This window comes from Anser brachyrhynchus, assembly GCF_964034855.1.
Source record: "Anser brachyrhynchus genome assembly, chromosome: 11".
NCBI lineage: Eukaryota > Metazoa > Chordata > Aves > Anseriformes > Anatidae > Anser > Anser brachyrhynchus.
Window position 1 is genome coordinate 21,736,386 of NC_137706.1, and position 19,856 is coordinate 21,756,241.

The 19,856-nt window shown below is 42.0% G+C and overlaps 2 protein-coding genes across 2 annotated transcripts in view; one reads left to right on the top strand and one right to left on the bottom strand.

Moving 5' to 3' along the window:
• Positions 1-760: 760 nt before the first annotated feature.
• Positions 761-7,811, bottom strand: CIAO2A (cytosolic iron-sulfur assembly component 2A). The gene is made up of 5 exons (XM_080551617.1): positions 7,603-7,811; positions 5,276-5,440; positions 4,032-4,081; positions 2,318-2,363; positions 761-1,238 (listed from the first exon to the last, which is right to left on the bottom strand). The coding sequence occupies exons 1-5, from the start codon at positions 7,727-7,729 to the stop codon at positions 1,141-1,143; spliced, it is 486 nt and encodes a 161-aa protein (XP_080407743.1). The 5' UTR covers positions 7,730-7,811; the 3' UTR covers positions 761-1,140.
• A 216-nt stretch (positions 7,812-8,027) lies between these two features.
• Positions 8,028-19,856, top strand: part of SPG11 (SPG11 vesicle trafficking associated, spatacsin) — a 35,607-nt gene continuing 23,778 nt past the window's right edge. The window contains exons 1-16 of the mRNA XM_080551564.1: positions 8,028-8,491; positions 9,543-9,727; positions 10,461-10,688; positions 11,185-11,383; positions 11,975-12,112; positions 12,245-12,708; positions 12,932-13,077; positions 13,656-13,788; positions 14,148-14,303; positions 15,320-15,498; positions 15,607-15,783; positions 16,394-16,465; positions 16,906-17,033; positions 17,895-18,070; positions 18,546-18,753; positions 19,294-19,497. Coding sequence (XP_080407690.1) covers positions 8,277-8,491; positions 9,543-9,727; positions 10,461-10,688; positions 11,185-11,383; positions 11,975-12,112; positions 12,245-12,708; positions 12,932-13,077; positions 13,656-13,788; positions 14,148-14,303; positions 15,320-15,498; positions 15,607-15,783; positions 16,394-16,465; positions 16,906-17,033; positions 17,895-18,070; positions 18,546-18,753; positions 19,294-19,497 — 3,008 coding nt within the window. The 5' untranslated portion in view covers positions 8,028-8,276. The remainder of the gene's footprint in view (positions 8,492-9,542; positions 9,728-10,460; positions 10,689-11,184; positions 11,384-11,974; positions 12,113-12,244; positions 12,709-12,931; positions 13,078-13,655; positions 13,789-14,147; positions 14,304-15,319; positions 15,499-15,606; positions 15,784-16,393; positions 16,466-16,905; positions 17,034-17,894; positions 18,071-18,545; positions 18,754-19,293; positions 19,498-19,856) is intronic.

Here is a 19,856-nt window from a genome sequence, read left to right on the forward strand (position 1 = left end):
AACGGCTCCCTGCATCTCATACAAACCACTGCAGGGGATAACTGTTATGCATAGACCAGGTAACATCCCCTGAGATACTGGAATAGCTTGTCAGGTGCTATGGGGCACGCGGGGATGGCAGTAGCCTCTCTTACCACAGACATGCCCACCACTGAGGCCCTCCTGTGGCTGTACAGCAGATACTGAAGGTCACTTCCATTGCGAGGACAGCTGAGTGAGAAATACCTGCTTAATTCTTCAGGCAAAGTAAATTGCATGGTCGAATCCACAGCTGCAGTAGGAACCTAGCCCTAGGGAACGTCTTCAGAGAGAAAACATATGACAGCTGGCAACGTTACAGACGCCCCAGATAAGATTAGTGAGGGAGCAGCAGAAAGAAACAGGACAGTGGCAACCACTGGCTGTGGGATTCTCTCACTTTCCATGCTGCCGTTCAGTTGTAAGGAAGAGCAGGATCAAACTGGCAACACATTGCCCATAGGAAAACTTTGCCTTCAAGATAATTGTAAAGCAAAGCTTCCAGAATCAGAAACGTGTATTTACAGGGAAAACGAAATATTTAGCAGGAATAGCATCCTAGTAAAGATCTACCTTGCTGCAGTCCAATCGCTTGTTTCCAAATTCTTTTTCTGAATTCATTTCAATTTTAATGTGTTCATCAGCAACGATGTAGTTGAATGACATGTTTATTTCTCTAACAGAAATCAAACCTAGGCTTAAAGAAAAAAAAGAAAAATGTTTCTGAACTCAGAAAGCAACATTTCAGTATAAGAATCTGTTTTATTTTTATGGTTCAGTGATTGAAACAATATAGAAATTTAACCTGCAAAACTGAATTTATATCACAATGTCTATCAGAAGGCAGGACATACGGTGCTGTTTCATTTTTTAATCAGATAAAATATTTCTCTGGACACCGGGTATTACAAACTCTTAACACTATACACTTCACTTTATTTCACAGACTAATTCGTCATAATTTAAATCTATCTTATAAACAATTTCTTTTAAAAAAACATATGGAAGATAAAAAGAACTCAAGTATTAAACTCAAGGCCTTGATTATTTTCTTTTTTTTTTTTTAAACAAAGATATTTTAAGAAATGTATCAAAATGATAACTCTGTGGGTATTATAGCTACTAGTCAGGCTCTGTAACACACTGCTCCACAATTTCTCGCAAGTTTGGATTCTCCATCGCAGCTGCTACTCTCTCTTTATCGTTGATTTGCTTGTTGACTGCAAAACATCAGACGAAAAGTAAAGTCAGAAACAGTTTTCAGTGGTACTGTATAATGTGTACCGTATCAGTAACATGACAAATGTAAGCCACCATATTGCAGTGAAGTTTCTCCAAACCTAGTTAATGGCCAGCTCAGAGGAGGAGAAAATGCTGTGTACAGTAACAGCACATTGCAGCAACTTTCACTGCAAACTGCTATTTAGGCAGAGGATTGAAATTTGCATAATAACCAAAATTGAAATTTGCACAATAGCTGATAAAGTACTGTACAGGCAGACATTTAAGGTATATAGCCTAGAAAAAAAAGGCAGGCCAGACATAATAGAGGGGTCACAAAACAGGAAAAACATGAGGGTGCTCAAAAGCAAAGAGCAAAAGGAGAGGACATTAACAGGAAATTGGGAACAAAAGCAAATGAAAGCTCAGTCACAAAAAAAAAAAACATCCAACAGAAACCAAGTTTTTTTTTTTTTTTTTTTAACTTTTCTTGTTATAATAAAGAATATAAGGTGTGCTGATTGCAAGCGCGAAGCTTGTGACAAATGAGGAATCCAAGCTCTCCAGGTTCAATTTCTAGCCCATTTAATCAAAAGAACTGATTTTCCCCCGTACAAAGGTTTCCAGTGCTTAACAATAAAAAAAGCCAGGGACATTGCCCTAAGGAAGGCTTTAACAGTCATTTAAGACAGTAATTGACTAAAGCTTTGAAAGAATTTCAGTGTCCTACAAGTTTTATTTTAAACACTGACGGAGAAACATATTTTTGTTATCATGATTTTAAGATAGCAAGATCAATCAGTCAGGAAGTTCATGTTAATAATCCAGCAGCACAGTAGCAACTTATTTTGTTATAAGCACAACTCAACACCTGCAAGAAACTGTTTTTTGTTTGTTTTAAAGCAACAAGAAGCATATATTTGCAATACCAATATAGATTTTGAAATAGCCTCAATTACATGTTTCATTTTAAAGCTTTAAGAAAGCATTTGTTTCTGAAAAGGATAGTAATGTAGGGGAAGAAAAGCACTTCTTGAAGAACAGTCTAAAGCTGCTCTCATTTATAAGCTGTACTTACTGTCTTCTTCAGTGGAATGTGTACCTTCAGATATGTAGATTTCCAGCTAGAAGGGAGATTATTAATGTTAGATTCATACTTTAATAGTGAAATATATTCATTACTGGAAGAAAAAAATTGTACCATACACACACAATGCATGTAATCCGTACCTTTAAAAATATTCACAATGGAAGGGCATCAGTGACAATAACTGATCTTAGGCTTCATTACCATATAATCAGAAGACAATCTCCACCACTTTTCAAAGAGGCACCAATACTACTTCTTCAAAATTGTGGAGGCATTCATTCCTCTCTAATATTAATGGTTCATGTGAAAATGTAATTGCAGTTAGGCTACTGGAAACATAAGAGAGAATTGGCTCTACCTTTCTACCAAGTTCTCTGCTGGTCACAATTCAGGGACAATTTGTCTGAAAGCCACTAGAATTGCAAGTGTCACTTTCACAAGCTAAAAACTCTTGAAAAGACATGAAAATTTTGCTCAGTGAGAATGAACTGTATGACTAAACTATATGACTAAAAACTAAATAGACACAAATCACCTTCATGAATTTAATTTAACAGGCCTAGGAGGAAAAAAAAAACCACGTCAAACCACAACTGATGTACTAAAGGAAAAGCAAGTAAACAAGTCCAATGCCTTTTATCTTATCTCACTGAAGCTAAACTTACTTGTTATCATGTGTCCAGCGTAACAAATCACCATCTACCTAATTATCTAGAAACGCAAGTCTTGCTTTACACCATTTAACTGGAATGATGAAGCTAGCAACTAAAAAAAAATAAATAATAATCAACACCATAAATTCTAAGCTAAAGAATTTATACTTTATATTATTTTGGGCAAGTTTATAAAGGTCTATAAAGATTTCATGTTTGTCACTAAAGGTCTGCTCTTAGATCCTGCTAAAACCTAAATAGCTTTCTCTACGGTTATATTAACCCCCTTTTCCTCCACACACACTTACATTCTGGCAGCACAGCCAGGGCTGGCCTTTCAAGGCGGTATAATGACCAGGGTCAGGCCCATATATCATCTATACAACAGTTCCTACAGCAGGTCATAAAGAAGAGATTTCCTCAGCCCAGCTCCAGTTCTGAATTCTGCAGTCCTTCTGAACCCTAATAAACCTATTCTGAAGTTTTTCCTTCACAGACGATGCCTGGTAGAACTCCCCTGAACTGATTTCTAACTGACAGTAGTTACCTTGCTTTCAGGGCTCGCTCACATAGGGTCCACTGGAGACAGCTATCAGGTATCCCAAACGGTACAGGAGATTTAGCAACTACTAACATTTTATTTTTACGATGCTTCGATATGTAGAAATATCACAGAAGGCTAAATTCATTTTCCCCCAAGGCAAGAGCCTGACTTAGATTCATTGTAATATTGGCTTTGAAAACACCCTCTCCTCCACCTGAATGTCAGCTGGCCAGAAAAGCCCTTGAAATGCGGTGTATTTCAGAAGGTCAGTGACAAACTGTATTTTGTAAAGGAAAGGAACAACCACAGTTATTCAGAGATCCTTTCAGGTACTGCACTGACAGTACCTCGACCTTACAGAGGCAAATGACAAGCTTTTAGGAAAAAAAACATCCTCTATCACAGTTTGCAAATTACTTGATCCAGCAGCATTCCCTTTTTTAAAGAGAAGTTGGCATACATTCATTCAGGTAGTTTAAAGCAAGTTCCAGAACAGATAGCTTACCTTATGTCTAAAAGGCAAACATCTCTGAAGTTTTATTCTTAAGCAAAGGCCTGTTTGAAGAAAACAAGAGAATTTCTTGTCAAATTCAAGGTTTGAGGTGCATTTCTAGAGCACGACCACTAGCCAGCTGCAGTTTGCTCACAAGATCTGACTTCGCGGTGAGCTACACGTGGACAAACGCAGCCAAACTGCAGCCCCAGTTTGTCCTCAGGCTGAGCCAGCCGTAACAGCAGTAGCAAATGCACCCCAAAAGAAACACCAGCTTAGAGCAATCTGTGCAGCTGAGGAAGTTTGGAGAAGGAAATAAAATAAAGAAGCTGTTTACTGCCTACGTTCTTACCCACACTAACCAACTATTTCAAACAGCTGCCATAACCCTTTCCCGTACCAGAACGAGGAACTGTGCTTCAAAGGTCACACAGCGCTGAAGGATTGCACAATCTCTGATGAACAAAGACCTGGCCGACATTAGGTGCCGAGGACATGATTAACGCCGAGTTTAAGATGACACGTACGTAATCGATCCTCAGGTCTCAGCGTTAACCCACTGACACTCCTAACAGGGCCAAACTATAAATTATTAGCGTTCGGCATGCTAACGCTTACTATCTACACTTCAATTTCTACATAAAGCAGCAAGGTCTATCTCAGCACAAATACATAACCGCAGTTAAATCAAAGGTTTATTTTCTTTTAAATTTTAAAACAGACTGTGAAATCTTAGCATTGATATACAATGGTAAGATTTGCTGATCTTGGTACATTTAAAGAAGTTATTTCAGGGAGTAGATGTGATCTCTTCACAAATAAGAAAAAAAGCAAAATAAGCGAGTGTAGATTCTCATTCAGTGTAACTGCTTTCAAATTCCTAACGGTTCGTAACTTTTTTTTTGATTGCACATAATTTATTTTTTTTTACATGCACAGGCACAGGGAACAACCCAAAAGGGAAGGGAGAATATAATTTGGAGAATATAAAGAAAGAAGTCTGTACCACTTCTGAGTAGATTTTTGAGAGCCACTCTTTGAAGAGTCTCCCTAACTTGAAAAAAAAAACAAGACCTTGAATGACTCCACATTCCTTCTATTTCTTGTTTGTTTGTATGGGAATTTCATCTTGAGAACCCTCCTAGCCAAACTCCTGGCAAAGCAATACTGCCTTTAAACCAAGTAATATGTTATTCAGAAAACCTAAAATTAACTCTACATTCATTGTTACAGATTTAATGAAACGAATATCTTACCAATGAGAGTCGCCAAAGAGCAATGAGGTACTGTTGGTGTAAACCTGATGATAACCAGATACTCATCTTCACCGATCTCATTTACTTCAACGCAGCTTTCCGTTACCACTTCCAGTTCTTCTAAAGTATTAGGTTTCTCCGGGTCCCGGATAGTACGGATTATATCTAAAGCAGGAGACAACCCACCAACAATAAAGTTGCTTTTCTAAATTTAATACAAGATACTTTTTATTAGAAGCAGTCTTCCCAGCACTGTTGATATTGATCCCGTTCAGAAAAGGCAGAGCTGTAACTATCGGCGATGTGTTATCTCATGAGTTGCTTCAGGGCACGTTAAGGCATTTCTTGTTCACTGTGCACATACTTTTCACACTCTGGTTCTAAACTTGTTACTGTTTTTACAATCCCATTTTAATAAATAGGAATCAGATCATGCCTATTAAAGGATAAATATTACCTTCAGAACTACAGGTGACTTAAAATTAGCCTACCCAAAAGATAAGCAGAGATGCAATATTTCAGCTAGACTTTGAAAAACCTGTAAGGCAAGCAAACCGAACCTTTTACCAAGACAGGTCAATTTTCCTTCCCATCTTCTCCCCCTCCACTCCCCAGCCAGGGCCTCACAGATAAGATTTTGAAGCCATCTTAAGGAAAGCCAGTACAGAAATAATGCACTAATCCATATTTATCTGTATCAGTGGCCATCTCCTTAGCTTGTAAAATGTGGGGATCAACTAGGTTTAATAAACCTGTACAGAAAATAACCGAGTTGCTTTTCACAGAGGTAATGTGTTCTGGATTAGCTTATGGAAGTTTCACCACACGATGGAACAGAATTAGCCTTAGTCAGCCACAGAAGCCTAGCCAAACAAGGAATTACTTCGTACACACGTAGAACAGAATTATCTTCACATTGACATTTCCTTGTAATTTCTGATACATTCTTCCCTCTATCTTTAAATTGCATTCTCCTTCTGTGTGAAAGTCTGACTTATACAAGAGCATTATCAGTTACTTTGCCAAGCAGCAGGAGGAACACTAGAGCAGATTTTGTTGAACAGTACTTCACGGATGCCTGTCTTTTAAACTGAAATTTTACATTAAGATGTTTTAGTTCTGCAAAGATCGTGCACAAGCATAAGGATATGGATGAACTGAAATCAGCGGGACTACTTACGTGCTTAAGGTTCATAACCTAAGTCACTAGAACTGCTGGTGTTTTCACGTACCTCTATTTAAACATCACTCAAGTTTCAAAGTTGAGTTTGACGTTTCCTCTTTTGTTTTTTTTAAAGTCTTTTCTGTGTACAGCATTGCATAAAATCCTCACGCTGCCTCTAACTGCCTACACAACAGCAGTGCCTTCGAGCACAGCGCTTGGAATACTGCAGGATCCTACGGGGAGCGTTTCCAGAGGTGAAACCTCTCCGTATCTCACGGACTGACCACCAAGAAGCCAGTCGCTCGGGAACCGAAATCCCCGTTTCGCCGGACTCCCCCGCAGCCCTTTCTGGAATTACCGGCCCTTCCAGGTGCGCCCAGTCCCTGCTAACGCCAGGTGATGAAACACGGCGGTAACTCCCGCAGCGCTCGGCCAGGCAGGCCCGCAGCTGCCCCGTTCCCTTCCCACAGCCGGGAGCAGCGGTTCCGTTACCGCCCCGCCGGCCGAGCCCACGCAGGGCCGGGTCCCTCAGCGCACCCCTGGCTCCGGGACCACCCCACGCACCCCACCCAGGTCGCGGCGCCCACCCGTCCCCAGGCAGCCCGGGGACAGCGAGGAGGTGCCCGGGGCAGGCCCCGGCCCCTCACAGGGCTGCGGGCACCCATGGAGCCGCGCCCGGCCTGCCCCACAGCCCTTCTCTCTCCCCCACAGGGGGATCCCCCACGCCTCCTGCACCCTGACAAGGGCCCGGGACCACGGCCCCCCCAGACCCTCACAGGCCCCTCACAGACCACCCCAAGGCCCCTCACAGCCTCCCACAGGACCCCCCAGAACCCTCCTAGGCCCCCCATAGACCTTCACAGGCCCCCCACAGGCCCCTCACGGCCCCCCCCAGACCTCCACAGGCCCCTCACGCCCCCCCCCAGGCCCTCACAGGCCTCTCACGGCCCCTCACAGACCCCCCCACAGACCCCTGACGGCCCCTCACAGATCGCCCCCAGGCCCCTCGCGCCAACCCCCCAGACCCCCCCAGGCCCCCCCCCAGGCATCCCCCAAGCCCTCACAGACCCTCACGGCCCCCCACGACCCCCCCCAGGCCCCTCACAGGCCCCAGCCCCTCCCGGTCCCGTCCCCCCACCCCCCGCCGCTCCCCGGCAGTCACCGTAGACCTCGAGCGCCTTGTCCTGCTCCATGGCCCGGCCCCGGGGCGCATGGCCGGCCCTAGGCGGCGCGGAGTACCGCAGCGCCCTGCCCAGCGCCTGCGCCAGCAGCCCCAGCACCAGCGACATGGTCCCGCGGCGCCATGGGCAGCGCGGAGCGGCCCCGCGCGGCCACCGTCCGCCAGCCCCGGGGGGGAGCTCCGGGGGCGGGGCGTCGCTATCTGGGACACGCCCCCCCGATGGGGGGCGGGGCTTCCGCTCGTGCTCCGCCCACGGGGCGTGGCCACCCGTCCCCTGAAGGAACCGTGAGGGGGATGTTGCGCGCCGTGCCCTTGGTTCCCAGGTTTTGGCAGCTGTGGAGGCTGGGAGCAGCGTTTGGTGGCACGTATTCCGCTGCCCGTGGAAATAGCGAGCTATTTAATAATATATATTTAACATATTTAACAATAATCTCGGTCTCACCCGCCCGCCGCAGCCGGCGCTAACTGACGGAGACTACAGCTCCCAGCGCGCAACGCGGCTCCCCCCACCGCCCCTCAGGCGGCGCCGGGCAGCGGTGCCTGCTGGGAGTTGTAGTCGCGGCGCGGGGCACCGCTCTCAGCTGACCGGAAGGGGGGCAGCCCCGCAAGATGGCGGCGGGCGGCGCCCCCTGAGGAGGGGCCGCGGCCGCGGGAGGATGGCGGCGGGCGGCGGGCGGGAGCTGCGGGTGCTGCTGGCGCCCCGCTCGGGGCAGGCGTGGGGCTCCCCGCGGGACGCGGCCCGGGTGCGGCTGAGCAGGGGCCAGGACGTCCTGGGCGCCCTCCTGGCCCCCGGCGGCATCCACCTGGAGGCCCTGGCGCCGGGCGGGGGCGGCCGGGCCCGGGGCTGCGCCCTCCCGGGAGCCTGGGCTGAGTAAGTGAGGGGCGGGCAGGGGGAGGGCCGGCCCCGGGGGGGGGCCCGAAAGCCGTAGGAGAGCGAGGGGGGGGGGGGGTTCAAAACCCTGCCCTGAAATGCCCTCCGCTCTGTTTCAGTCCCTGTGCCTCGGGGCGCTGAGCGGTATTTCTGAAAGGGCTGCTGGGCATTGGGGTGGGCTGCCCGGGGAAGTGGTTGAGTCACCAGCCCTGGAGGTCTTTAAAGGGCGTTTAGATGTAGAGCTTAGTGATGTGGTTTAGTGGGGGACTTGTTAGTGCGAGGTCAGAGGTTGGACTCGGTGATCTTGGAGGTCTCTTCCAACCTAGGTGATTCCGTGATTACAAAGATTTAAAAAATAAAAGGTGGGGAGGGAGGTTGCCCGGCCTCGTAGATTTGCGGGTGTAGAACCGAGGGCTTGACTTCCTTGCCTGGTGGCCGGGGCGAGCGCTCGCGCGTGACATGGGGCGGTCACAAGACGTCTTCAGGCTGCTGTGGTGGCTTCCAGTGCTGAGGCAACCCCACGGGCACGCGGCGGGGCCCAGCAAGCGCGGCGCTGAGCGATGGCAACGCCTGTGCGGTGCTCTGGCCCACCCTCTGCGCCCACCCTCTGCGGCCCTGTAGCTGTTTCCTCGTTGCCTGCTCCCATGTGAGAGCACGTACGGGTGGAGACAGGCACCTGGAGAGTTTGTCAGCCCAAGCAGCAGGGGGGCAAAACGGGTGTTAGGGTCTCTTCTCCCTAACAATGCTGCTCCTCCTTCTAAAAGAAGTCCTAAAGCAGAGTGTAACGTGGCATGGGTGACTAAAGAAAAGAAACACAAAGACAGAGGAATCTGTTCTCTTTAGAAGAGAAGCAGGGATTCCTCAAGCACTGTCTTGCATTGCAGTCTCCTTTAGGGAACAAACATGTTATGGTGCGGGAAGGGGCAACGGCAGAATCTTTACTTCAGAAGATTAAAATTAAACTGTGCATCATTAGCATGCTTCCAGAACTGTTCAGTGTATGAAATGTGGAAAGTAAGGTCAATAAACACACTGAATATTGTATCTTCAGCTTCATGTGGGAGAATACAGAAGATTATGATCTACAAACAGACAAGACAAAAATACTGGCTCTTAGTAAAAATCACGAACTGTTTGTCTATGAATTCACTGTAGAAGATGGAAAATATAACCCGATTTCCCTGCACAGTTGTAAGGAAGATACGCTTAAAAAGCTCCTCGAAGTTAAAAATATTAGTGAGTAAATCTCAACGTGTATTCCATATTTGTAATTGTTACAGGTCCAATTCTGCTTCATTAGGTGAAACAAATAGAACACAAGGGAAGTGTGAAATATTTTTGCACTGATTTAGCGTGATCAGAAGCAGTATTCATGAACTTGAAAAATAACTGACATTTCTATAATTAAAGGTGATATTGTTAAAAGGAATTAACCTGTTGAGGGTAAGACATTTGGATGACACAAAGTCAAAAATGAGTATGTTCATGCAGCTGTGCTATCTCAAATTTTCACTGTCATATTAGAACAGATGGGGCTCTTCGCTGATCTTGCAAAGACTAATTATGTGTTGAACCTTGTGCTCCGTGATTGGCAAATGTAGTGTACAGTCACAGTGCAGTCTTTGCAGGACCTAGGGCTTTGATGTTTTACATATTATTTAAAAGTTTCCATTGCTAAAATACCTTTATTTCCAAAGATGGTAGCTTTCAGTGCTGACTGAAAAAATGGTTTTCTGATTTTTTTGCATTCTTCAAAGTAGTGTCCATTTAAAAAGCTTGTACTGTTGGACACTGTTCTACAATTAACACTCCTGACAAAATATGAGATTTAAACAAAAACAAGCCCCAAATCACAACTTTTATCAAAGTAGCAGCTGAGGCAATGTATTTGAGGTGTGATTTCGTTGAGATACCTTTACAGTCAAAAGTACCAGATTGCCATAATCCTAAGATATCTTTAAATTTACAGGTCTTTCTTCAATATTGTCCTTGAGGATACTGTCTTTTAAAGACAACAGATGCCTACTTCTGCTCAATAACTTTATTGTTGTGCATCTTACCTTTCCTGGAGAAGATTCATCATTAGAGACATGTGACTGCATTACCCTTGATTTGCCACCACAAGTTTTGGAAAGAATAACAGATATAAACTTCTGCAGGGGAATTCTGTTTTTTTTAGACAGTTCTGGCTGGATTTGTATCCTTTGCAGTAGACGCTAGCTTGCGGTGTAAATGATCTGGAAGAACAAGGTCAGTTTTCTGTCAGGATTACACACAAGTTTCTTTTAACAGTCTTCTTTTTTTGAAGGTGCTTTCAGCAGAGGGGTTGTGTAGCGAAGTGCTGGTCATTTCATAAAAAATGTCTGAGTCATGGGTCAAGTCTAGGTTCTCAGCATAATAGTGGAAATTTGTTCCACACTGGAGTGTTGGTTTTCAGCACTTTTGGTATGTAGATCTGTGTAAAACGTGCTTAAGTTTACTGTCCCTAAGCTTTCTTTTCTTAATTAGATGCTTTAGAAATAGTCTAGCTGGGTTTAAAATGCTGTTGTAAAACAAGCAGTTCTGAGTGTTTTGCTGTGCCAAGATTGACTTGGGCTAGAAAATTAACAGCAATTCACTGTCTTCCTCTTCTGTGTAATTTCTTGTTTGTTGGACTATCTGAATCCTGGCATTTTCTTTGACACCTTTTAAAGACATATTTGATTCTTTTGATGGTGCAAATCTAGCAAACATTGACGTAGCACTCTGCCAGGGAGGTGTGCAGGATGAGAACAGGAGTTCAGCCATCACATCGCCACTCACTGCAGTGAAAGTATCATATGATCTCAGTGTTGCTGTGATCGTCAATTCTTCCAACAGTGCCATTTCTGTGGATCTGAACAAGTACTTCAGGTATGTTTGCAGTAGAATTGCTATATGAAAGTTAAGTGCAACTAACATTAAAAAGTGCCTAATCTTAGTCCTGTAACAGCTGAGATGCTGTCAGCTTTTTATTCCAAGTACTGGCTATAGGGTAGAGCAGAAATTTCACATTTGTTTAAAGATTGCCCATTAATATTTGCTCTACTTTATGCCCCGTCACTTAAAGAAGTAGAAATGTTTTATACTGGATTTTGTTTTTTTCTAGGAAGACAGGGATATGTGCTCTCAGTTACTGCCAGTGGAGGTTGACAACACCTTTTAGAAGTACTGCGGAGCATATAGGATTGTTAAACTTTTCTGATACAGCCTTACTGATTTTGCTTGATAAATTAGGACAAGGTTGTAATTTAAAGGCATTGTCTATCTCAGAGGAAATAGCATCAGGTTTTGATGGCTTACCTAGATACATTTATGTAGATACTGTTAATCAGAGAGAAAACTGCTTCTCTGATAGCTCCCATTTTTTCTGATTTTACTCCTGATGGAGTTAAATATGATGGGAAAAAAATAAATAATCTATCATGGAGGTAAAAATTAATTCTAATAATGATTTCTTTTCAGACAGTTCCCTGGGCATTTGATCTGTAAAAGAGATTCTGAAAGTCTTCCAGTGAAGCCACCTGAAGGTCTTGATGAGGATGACCTTTCTAGTTCTGACTACAGTATGGAGCTTATGTCATCGTCTTTCCGTGTGGACAGGTACATAATGAAAATGCTAATGTGTAAACCAAAAAGCATATTGTTTGACTGAGGAAATGTTAAAAGTTGATTTATCTGCATTGTTCCTTCCATAATATGTGGTGTTATGGATAACTTCTTTCTTCATCCCAGGTCCTGGAAGGCACACTTATCCTCACTACGCAATACAATCAGGAAAAGAAGACCACGTTCTCCAAATTTGGCGTATGACACGAATTTACCGTGGTATCAGTATTTTACCCATCTTGAAGATCATGATCCCTTAATCTATGAAACTCCTGAGAAGGTGCTGGCTGTTGTTCCAAAGGCTGTTTGGTGCATCCCTTCCAAACCCTTACAAAGCAGTGGTACAAATCTCAGTGATTCAAGGCAGCACTGGAAACAAATCTGTGTAGAAGTACCACAAGAAGTGGTGAAACTGGAGTGTAAATCTGTAACTGGAGCTAAAGCACTGTTTGTAATATTAACAAATGATGAAAGATTGACTCTTGCTCTCTGGGATTTCGAGTCACAAGATGTGACTTATTACCACTTCAGCAAAGATACTGTTTATGTGGATTGTAACGAAGACGTGCCGTTATGTCTACTTCTGACAGGTGAAGGGCTTTTTTTATGTAATTGTTCTGCTACAGGCTTTGGATAAAGAGGCTTATTGTTTGTAGTCTTCTTCTTTCCTGCCTGTCTGGCTGCTGTTGGCTAATTATTAATGTGTTCTTGCTGAGGTGAAATCCAAATGGAGCCACTACAACTTTGTGTTTTTATTTGCTATGTAGCAACTTGCTTATGTGTTTCTAATTACGATTTGATTCTTTTATTTAGAGCATGGTCTTTCCTTAATTCTGTTTGGTTTAACTCAAGAAGAGTTTTTGAATAGATTGATGATCTATGGCAGTGCTGGAGTCGTAGATTCTGTTTGTCATCTCAATGGATGGGGACGATGTTCAATTCCAATACATGCGCTAGAGGTAAGTCCGATTCATGTCCTACAGCTATAATTTCTTCTTTTGAGAGAAACCATCTTTAAAAAACACTAGCAATCCAGAAGTCTGGGACTCTGCAACAATCTGTCCACACTGTAATTCTGTACATTGTCAGTGTATGTTCAATCGTGTTTGGAGGGAGGGAGCTTAGATGGAGATGTTTGGTAGGGTTCTTTTAATTTGTTTGAAGGGTGTGATAGAAAGTGAACTGATGGAGAAGGGGGGAAGGTTCACAGCAGTTTTCAGTTGCTGTAAGCTTATTCAAAGTCCTGATTCTCACGCTTTTTTGTATCCCCCATCAAACTCTAATAAATTGCTTAACTAACGTTTTATCTCCAAAGATACTGGGGCAGAGTTTCTGTAAAACTAATTAAAAGAGCATGGCAGGTACTCAGCAGGTCATCTTGTTACTCCGGGTTACAGGTGTTGCACATGTAGTTTAAATTTCTTCTTTTCTTCTGCATGCATACTTTGTTACTGCATATGAAGTAAAAGTGCTAGCAATAAGTGTACCGTATATTTTTAGAATACATGCATAACGGTGCTACTGTGTGTCTGCCTAGGCTGGTTTGGAAAATCGTCAACTAGACACAGTAGACTTGTTTTTAAAAAGCAAAGAAAGTCTTTTTAATCTTTCTGCACCCTGCTCTGGACCTGAACAGTCTACTGATAGTGCGTCTCAGTCTTTTCTGAAAAGTGAGTAACATACTTTAATACTTCAATACACTGAGGTTGAGATTGAATTGCCTTTCAGTTTATGGTTTTGCATTTGTAAAACTACATCAAATTGCCTATTCTTTTGTATGTTGGGATGTTGCTATATCGCAGCAGCTTTACTTCTGGAAAACGAGAGAGAATTGGTGTATAAAATGTGGCTTTTTGATTGAGTTCTAGCAATGACTTGTTCTAAGCATTTTGATGTGAAAGCAAAGCATGTTACAGAAGTTGTTTGACACGCTTTAGAAGATTTTAGTAGCATACCTTTATTCTAATTTATATTTTATGTGATCACTCATGATAGAATGCAGATGTAACTTTTTATGTAAATGTTGCAGATTTGGAAGAGCTGAAGCCAGCTTTAAACTTACTTGGCTCAGCAATCAGAGAAAATGATATGGAGCCTCAGAGTAAACACTTTTCTGAGCAGCTGCTAAACCTCACGTTGACTTTCCTTAGCAAGCAGCTTGAAGAAATTTTTGTCCACACAGAGGGTAAGATTACTCATTTTGAATCTTGCATAGTAATGTAATATGTGATTGTTTAGATAAATAAGAACTCAAATTTTGAATTAGAAGCCTAAATTTACTTAGAATTAACAAAAAAAGGCTTGCACTAGAGTTAAGTGAAAAGTATTATTTAAGGGAAAGCCTGAGAAATTAGTATGAATACAGTATAAGCGTGAACAACTATGATCAGGCTGTCACATCAGGCAGGGTACAGTCAGCTGGATCATATTGGGACGTCAGGATGTGTAAGAATGGCAAAATCAGACTAAGATGATGCTGGATACTTGATGGCAGTGCGGTTAAATGGCTTGACTGTAGCCTTCCGCTGCTCATCCTTTTCTCAGAGCCACCACCTGAAATACGCTGGCACAAATATTTCTTTGGATGTGGAATGGAGCAGACTAGTTTAAGAAACGAGTTCAGCTGAAAAATAGCCTACCAGGGTATTTCTTGTCAGGAGCACCTCCAGCTTGATTTACTGTGTGGCAACAGTCATACATCCCAGTATAACCCGAGGGCTGGTACAGGAAAAAGAACGGGTGTCTGATGGGGGTGCAGGCTGTTTGTAGGAGTGCATGGCTGCTTAAGGTGGCACTGTTGCTGAAATGTTGCTCTTTGAACTACAGCCTAAAAGGTGTAAGAATCAAGTAATAGCTGGTATATGCTATGTTAAAATGTCCCTGCATTTTAAATGGGGCTTATCTGACTAATATTTGGTTAAAAATTGTAGTTGTCATTTACTTGTCCCTGAAGGGCAAACACATCCATCAATGAAGTCAGGAGGACCTCTCTGGAGCAGTGGTAGGATTGTGAGTGTAGCTGGATAGTGACAGTCAGTATCAGTACCCGTACAGGTCAAATAGCAATATAGAGATGATGTGCTCTTTTCTCTGAGGTGTGTTTTATTTAGTGAAGTCAGGAGAATGCATTCAACAGTGATAAGCACTAAAAATGTTGTATGGTTAGTTTCATTTAACTGATATCTTGGATGTTCTTGACAGAACCTGATGAATACTTGCAGAAGGCTGCAGATACTTTAACTGATTACGTTATTGAACTTAGGACATTTATGAAAAATTACCCTCGGACAGAAATAAACATTGCAGATGTAGGAAGTGATCTTGATGAAGAGCTGCCTGCAGTAGAAGAAAGCCAAATGTGGGAAAAACTGACACCAGAGGTAAGAATGAATAGTCAGTTTTTGAGTACTCAACACAGGAATCACAGAGGTGATAACATTGAAGTTTAATGGCACTAGTTTGTTCCAGATTTTTTTCTTCCCTTTCAGGAAGTCATTGCTGAGGCCATCTTAAGCAACAAAATGCCAGAGGCCCAGACCTTCTTCCGAAGGCATCAGCATCCTGCTCAAAGTCTTCAGGAATTTATTCAGACGGGTTTGAATCTGGTCTATGACCGTCTTCTGAAGAACAATACCAGAGAGGCCACGGAACTTTTAAGAAATATGGTGAGAGGTGTTCAGTAAGCATACTGATAAACACTTCTTTATGACTAATGAAACAAATTAGTGGTAAGAGTACGGGCAGGGGGCTAAGCTTTCATGTGGATGTAATTATTCTATGACATTAAATCATAGAATAGAATCATAGAATGGTTTTAATTGGAAGGGACCTTAGAGACCATCTAATACCAACTCCCCCCTGCCATGGGCAGGGACACCTACCCCTAGACCAGGTTGCTCAAAGCCCCATCTAACATACCTTTCATGCAATTAAAATTACCGTGTTTTAAAGTACTGCTTTGATCACTAATGTACATTCAGAATGCTGAGGGAGCGTTACTCATGAAAGCGTATTGATTAACGTCATGCTCGGGGAAGTGTAAAGGTGATCCTGAAAGGAGTAGGTGGTAAAGGTACAAATCTTCTGTGCAAACATGCTAGAGAGATCACACAGATCACCGGGTGATTACAACATCTCAGTAGCTGGTGAAGTGAATATCACGAGCATGCTTGTAAAAGGTTGTGTGCTTTGGAAAGAAAGCTGACGCGTTTATTCTGTCAATGTACAGCTGCATCCATACAGTTTGCATACAATGAATATCTTCTTTTTTGTTAGGGCTTTGATGTGAAGCAGCAATTGCATAAGATATGTTTCTACACAGTTGATAAACATGTACGAGATTTGTTGGTAAGTGTAGAAAAGGCTTTTTTTTTGGTCTAGCTGATGTTCTCAGCTCTAAAGACTGATACTTACTTATGCTGAGAGAAAGCATTGTATTGAACACACTTTCAGAATGGGAACTGTTTCTGTTCCTGCATCCTTGCAATGTGGTTGCTGAAACATGTCACATGTCAATGTCTATGTTCTTTTGTATTTGCAGTTAAAGTAAAAATTGGCTAAAATGTAATTTCTTTGTTCTGGGTCTGATCTAGTGCTCATCTTTTTGCACACAGTATGAAGTCATGTCTCTCTTGAAATTTGGGTAAAAGTATATTTACCTCGGTGAAGCTAGCATTTTTTTCCTACAGCTGGCTAACTCTCTACACTTGCAGGATCATTTGCAGCTTAGATATATTATAAGTAGAGAAAATATATAATTGGAGGTAATACTTTAATTTGAATTAAAGGTGAAAGTTTTACAAGAAGAAAATTATTTTTCTGAAAAAGAGAAGAAAATGATAGACTTTGTGCATCAGGTTGAAAGCTTTTACTCGGAGTCCTTCCAAGACAATAAAGAGATTCAGTCTCTTTCCAGGTAATGTGGGTTATCAGTTTTAATTAGTAATTAATAATGTTAATAGTATTTTAAATATACTGGCTTCTACATCACATGTGATTTACTGCACTAACAAATATGATCTTCTGTCATCACCATAAATGAAGTATGTAGTCGTAGAATCATTAAGGTTGGAAAAGCCCTCCAGGATCATCTGGCCCAACCATCCCCCTACCACCAATGTCACCCACTAAACCACGTCCGCAGGCACCACGTCCAACCTTTCCTTAAACACCCCCAGGGACAGTGACTCCTCCACCTCCCTGGGCAACCCATTCCAATGCCTCACCACTCTTTCTGAGAAGAAATGTCTCCTCATTTCCAACCTGAACCTCTCGTGGCACAACTTGAGGCCATTTCTTCTTGTCCTATTGTTAGTTGTCTGCCGGAAGAGGCCAACCCCCAGTTCACCGCAACTACTGTACAAGTTTTTTAATAATGAAGGATATTACTGGAGATATTAATCAAGCAAAACATGTTCAGATGGATTGTTTGTTATATTTTTATATATCTATAATATTACAAACAAAATAACCCAGAAAAATAATTTTAGAATTAAATAGTTGTGAAAATGTTACATATTATTTGCTATATTATTTGCTATGTCAGTTTTGGAAAAATGTGTTAATTCTTTGCCTGTTGGTCTCCTATGCGTTCTCAAACTTTTAGCTAAATAAGTCCTGATATGACTTTTAGCACTGTCATCAAAAATTAAATAGTAAAATTCATTAATTCTCATCTTTCATCTTTTCATTATCTCCTCTTTGTTAGATTGCATACTGTTTTTTTTTTTTTTTTTTTAAGTACTAGAAAATGTACTAATGGAAAACTTCATTGCAGTTTAAAGAATTGGAGGAAGGAGCAAGACTTTTCCAGACATACAGCCGCTCTAGACTTGTTGAATTGTGAAGGACATCGGGTTCACAATAGGGAAGTCAGAGTGATGTTTAACTGGGCTCAGTGGTGGGATGAGCCCATTCAGGAAATGATTCTTCTACCTAAAAAAGCATGCCAAGGCAAGTATCCTGGTATTGAGATTTAGAAGAAATTTTGAATTAAAAATCTGACTGTCTTTGAAGTAGCGTATTGCGATTGTATGAGTAGCATTGATACAACCAAAGCTGCGTGCTACCACAGTAGGTCACTTACTTTTTTGACAATTGAAATTCTGTTGGGATCTGTGTTGTTGTGTTATGACAGGTATCCTGTAGAGAAAAATTTGGAATTATCTGAAAGGGAATTGTCTGATGAATTGCCAGTTGCTGTAAATGTCATACTCTGCTATGGTCTACAAAGCTTATTATACCATAGTATTTTATTTAGCTTTTCCAACATAAAGCTCTAATGAGGTGCAACAGTATATTTATCTCAGTGTTGTGCTTGTAAAAGAAGATATCTGTTCATTAAAAATACATAAATGTATAAAATGTCAGTATTTTGCTAAAATACTTTTTTCCGTTGGTTTCATCATTTTGCTTTTTTTCAATACAGAACTTTCCACCTGTAATCCTGAGGTTCTTTGGATGCACTTGACAGCCCAGCATGACTGGCTTAATATTTGTTCATGGATTGAAGAATCTGAGCCCAACCAGACGTTGTGTGGACAGGCTAACTGGCCCACTCTGACTGCAGACATTGTTGACCGAAATATGTTGTGTAGTGGCTACATGAGAAATGATATATTAAACAAGCTGGCTAGGTATGTGCCTTTAACGTCTTATACTTGCTTTCTATCTTATGTGAAGCCAAAATAAGATAGTTATAGAAGTACACATTAATAAAACCTTTGATACATATTCATTTTATATTGTTTGGTGCCCTTGTTTAAAACGGCACAAATCCATTAGTAAATTTATTTTTAGTCTTGTACTTGCACTTTTCAGTACTCTGAAAACAGGAAGAAACATGGGAGCAACAGAAATCCTCTGCCAGCATTTTGATCTTTCAAAAAGATTATATACCTGCTGTCCATTTTACTGCAAGAGAAAAAAATTCTGAATGTAGTATTTCGCTCCTTATGTCTCATTCTCTGCAATGAATTGTAACTGAGATATTGTTAAAACACTATCAGAGGTATTTTGTCAGGTTATGTTTGCTTCAGTAGTGAAGTAACTTCTTAGAAGGAAAGTTCTGTTTTGTAAGTTTGAAAATAGCCTCCAGAACTTTTTAAAGGGACTAATCAGTGTGTATGTATGTTTTCTTCTCTCTCTCTCTCTCTCTCTCTCTCTCTCTCTTTAAGAAATGGCATTTTTGTCCTTTCTGAGTTGGAAGATTTTGAGCTTCTGCTCCAAAGACTGGTTTACCTAGGGGGCGTACTGCAAAATCCTCACCCTGTTCCGAAATACTGTGCTGCAAGTGGTTTGGACTTCCACGCTCGTTTTGTCCTTCACTGTTTAGAACATAATTTGCAGTATATGTTGTACACTTACCTAGATTACTACAGGTATGAATACTTTTTTTCATCCATTGGATTACATGCAGATTTAAATAATGGAAGACAACTTTCTTTAACTGTTGCCAGTAGGAGTTTTCTTATGCTCTTGCTGTTTGTCCAGTAAGACTTCTTGGGTCACAGCAGTGTCATTTAATGAAAAACTGTGAGGCAGTGTGTTAGGTTTCATTCTGTATTGTGAAGCTTTATCCAGGTTATCTCGTCATGGTTATTTGTGTGTCAGCCAGTGAAGAAAACGGTTATGGTTGTAATTAGTGTAATATTATAAGCAGTGCAATCTTAAATGAGCCAAGGCAACTTGTTCTTCAGAAACTGTCACCTGAGCACAGGTACGAGTTCATTCTGTATAC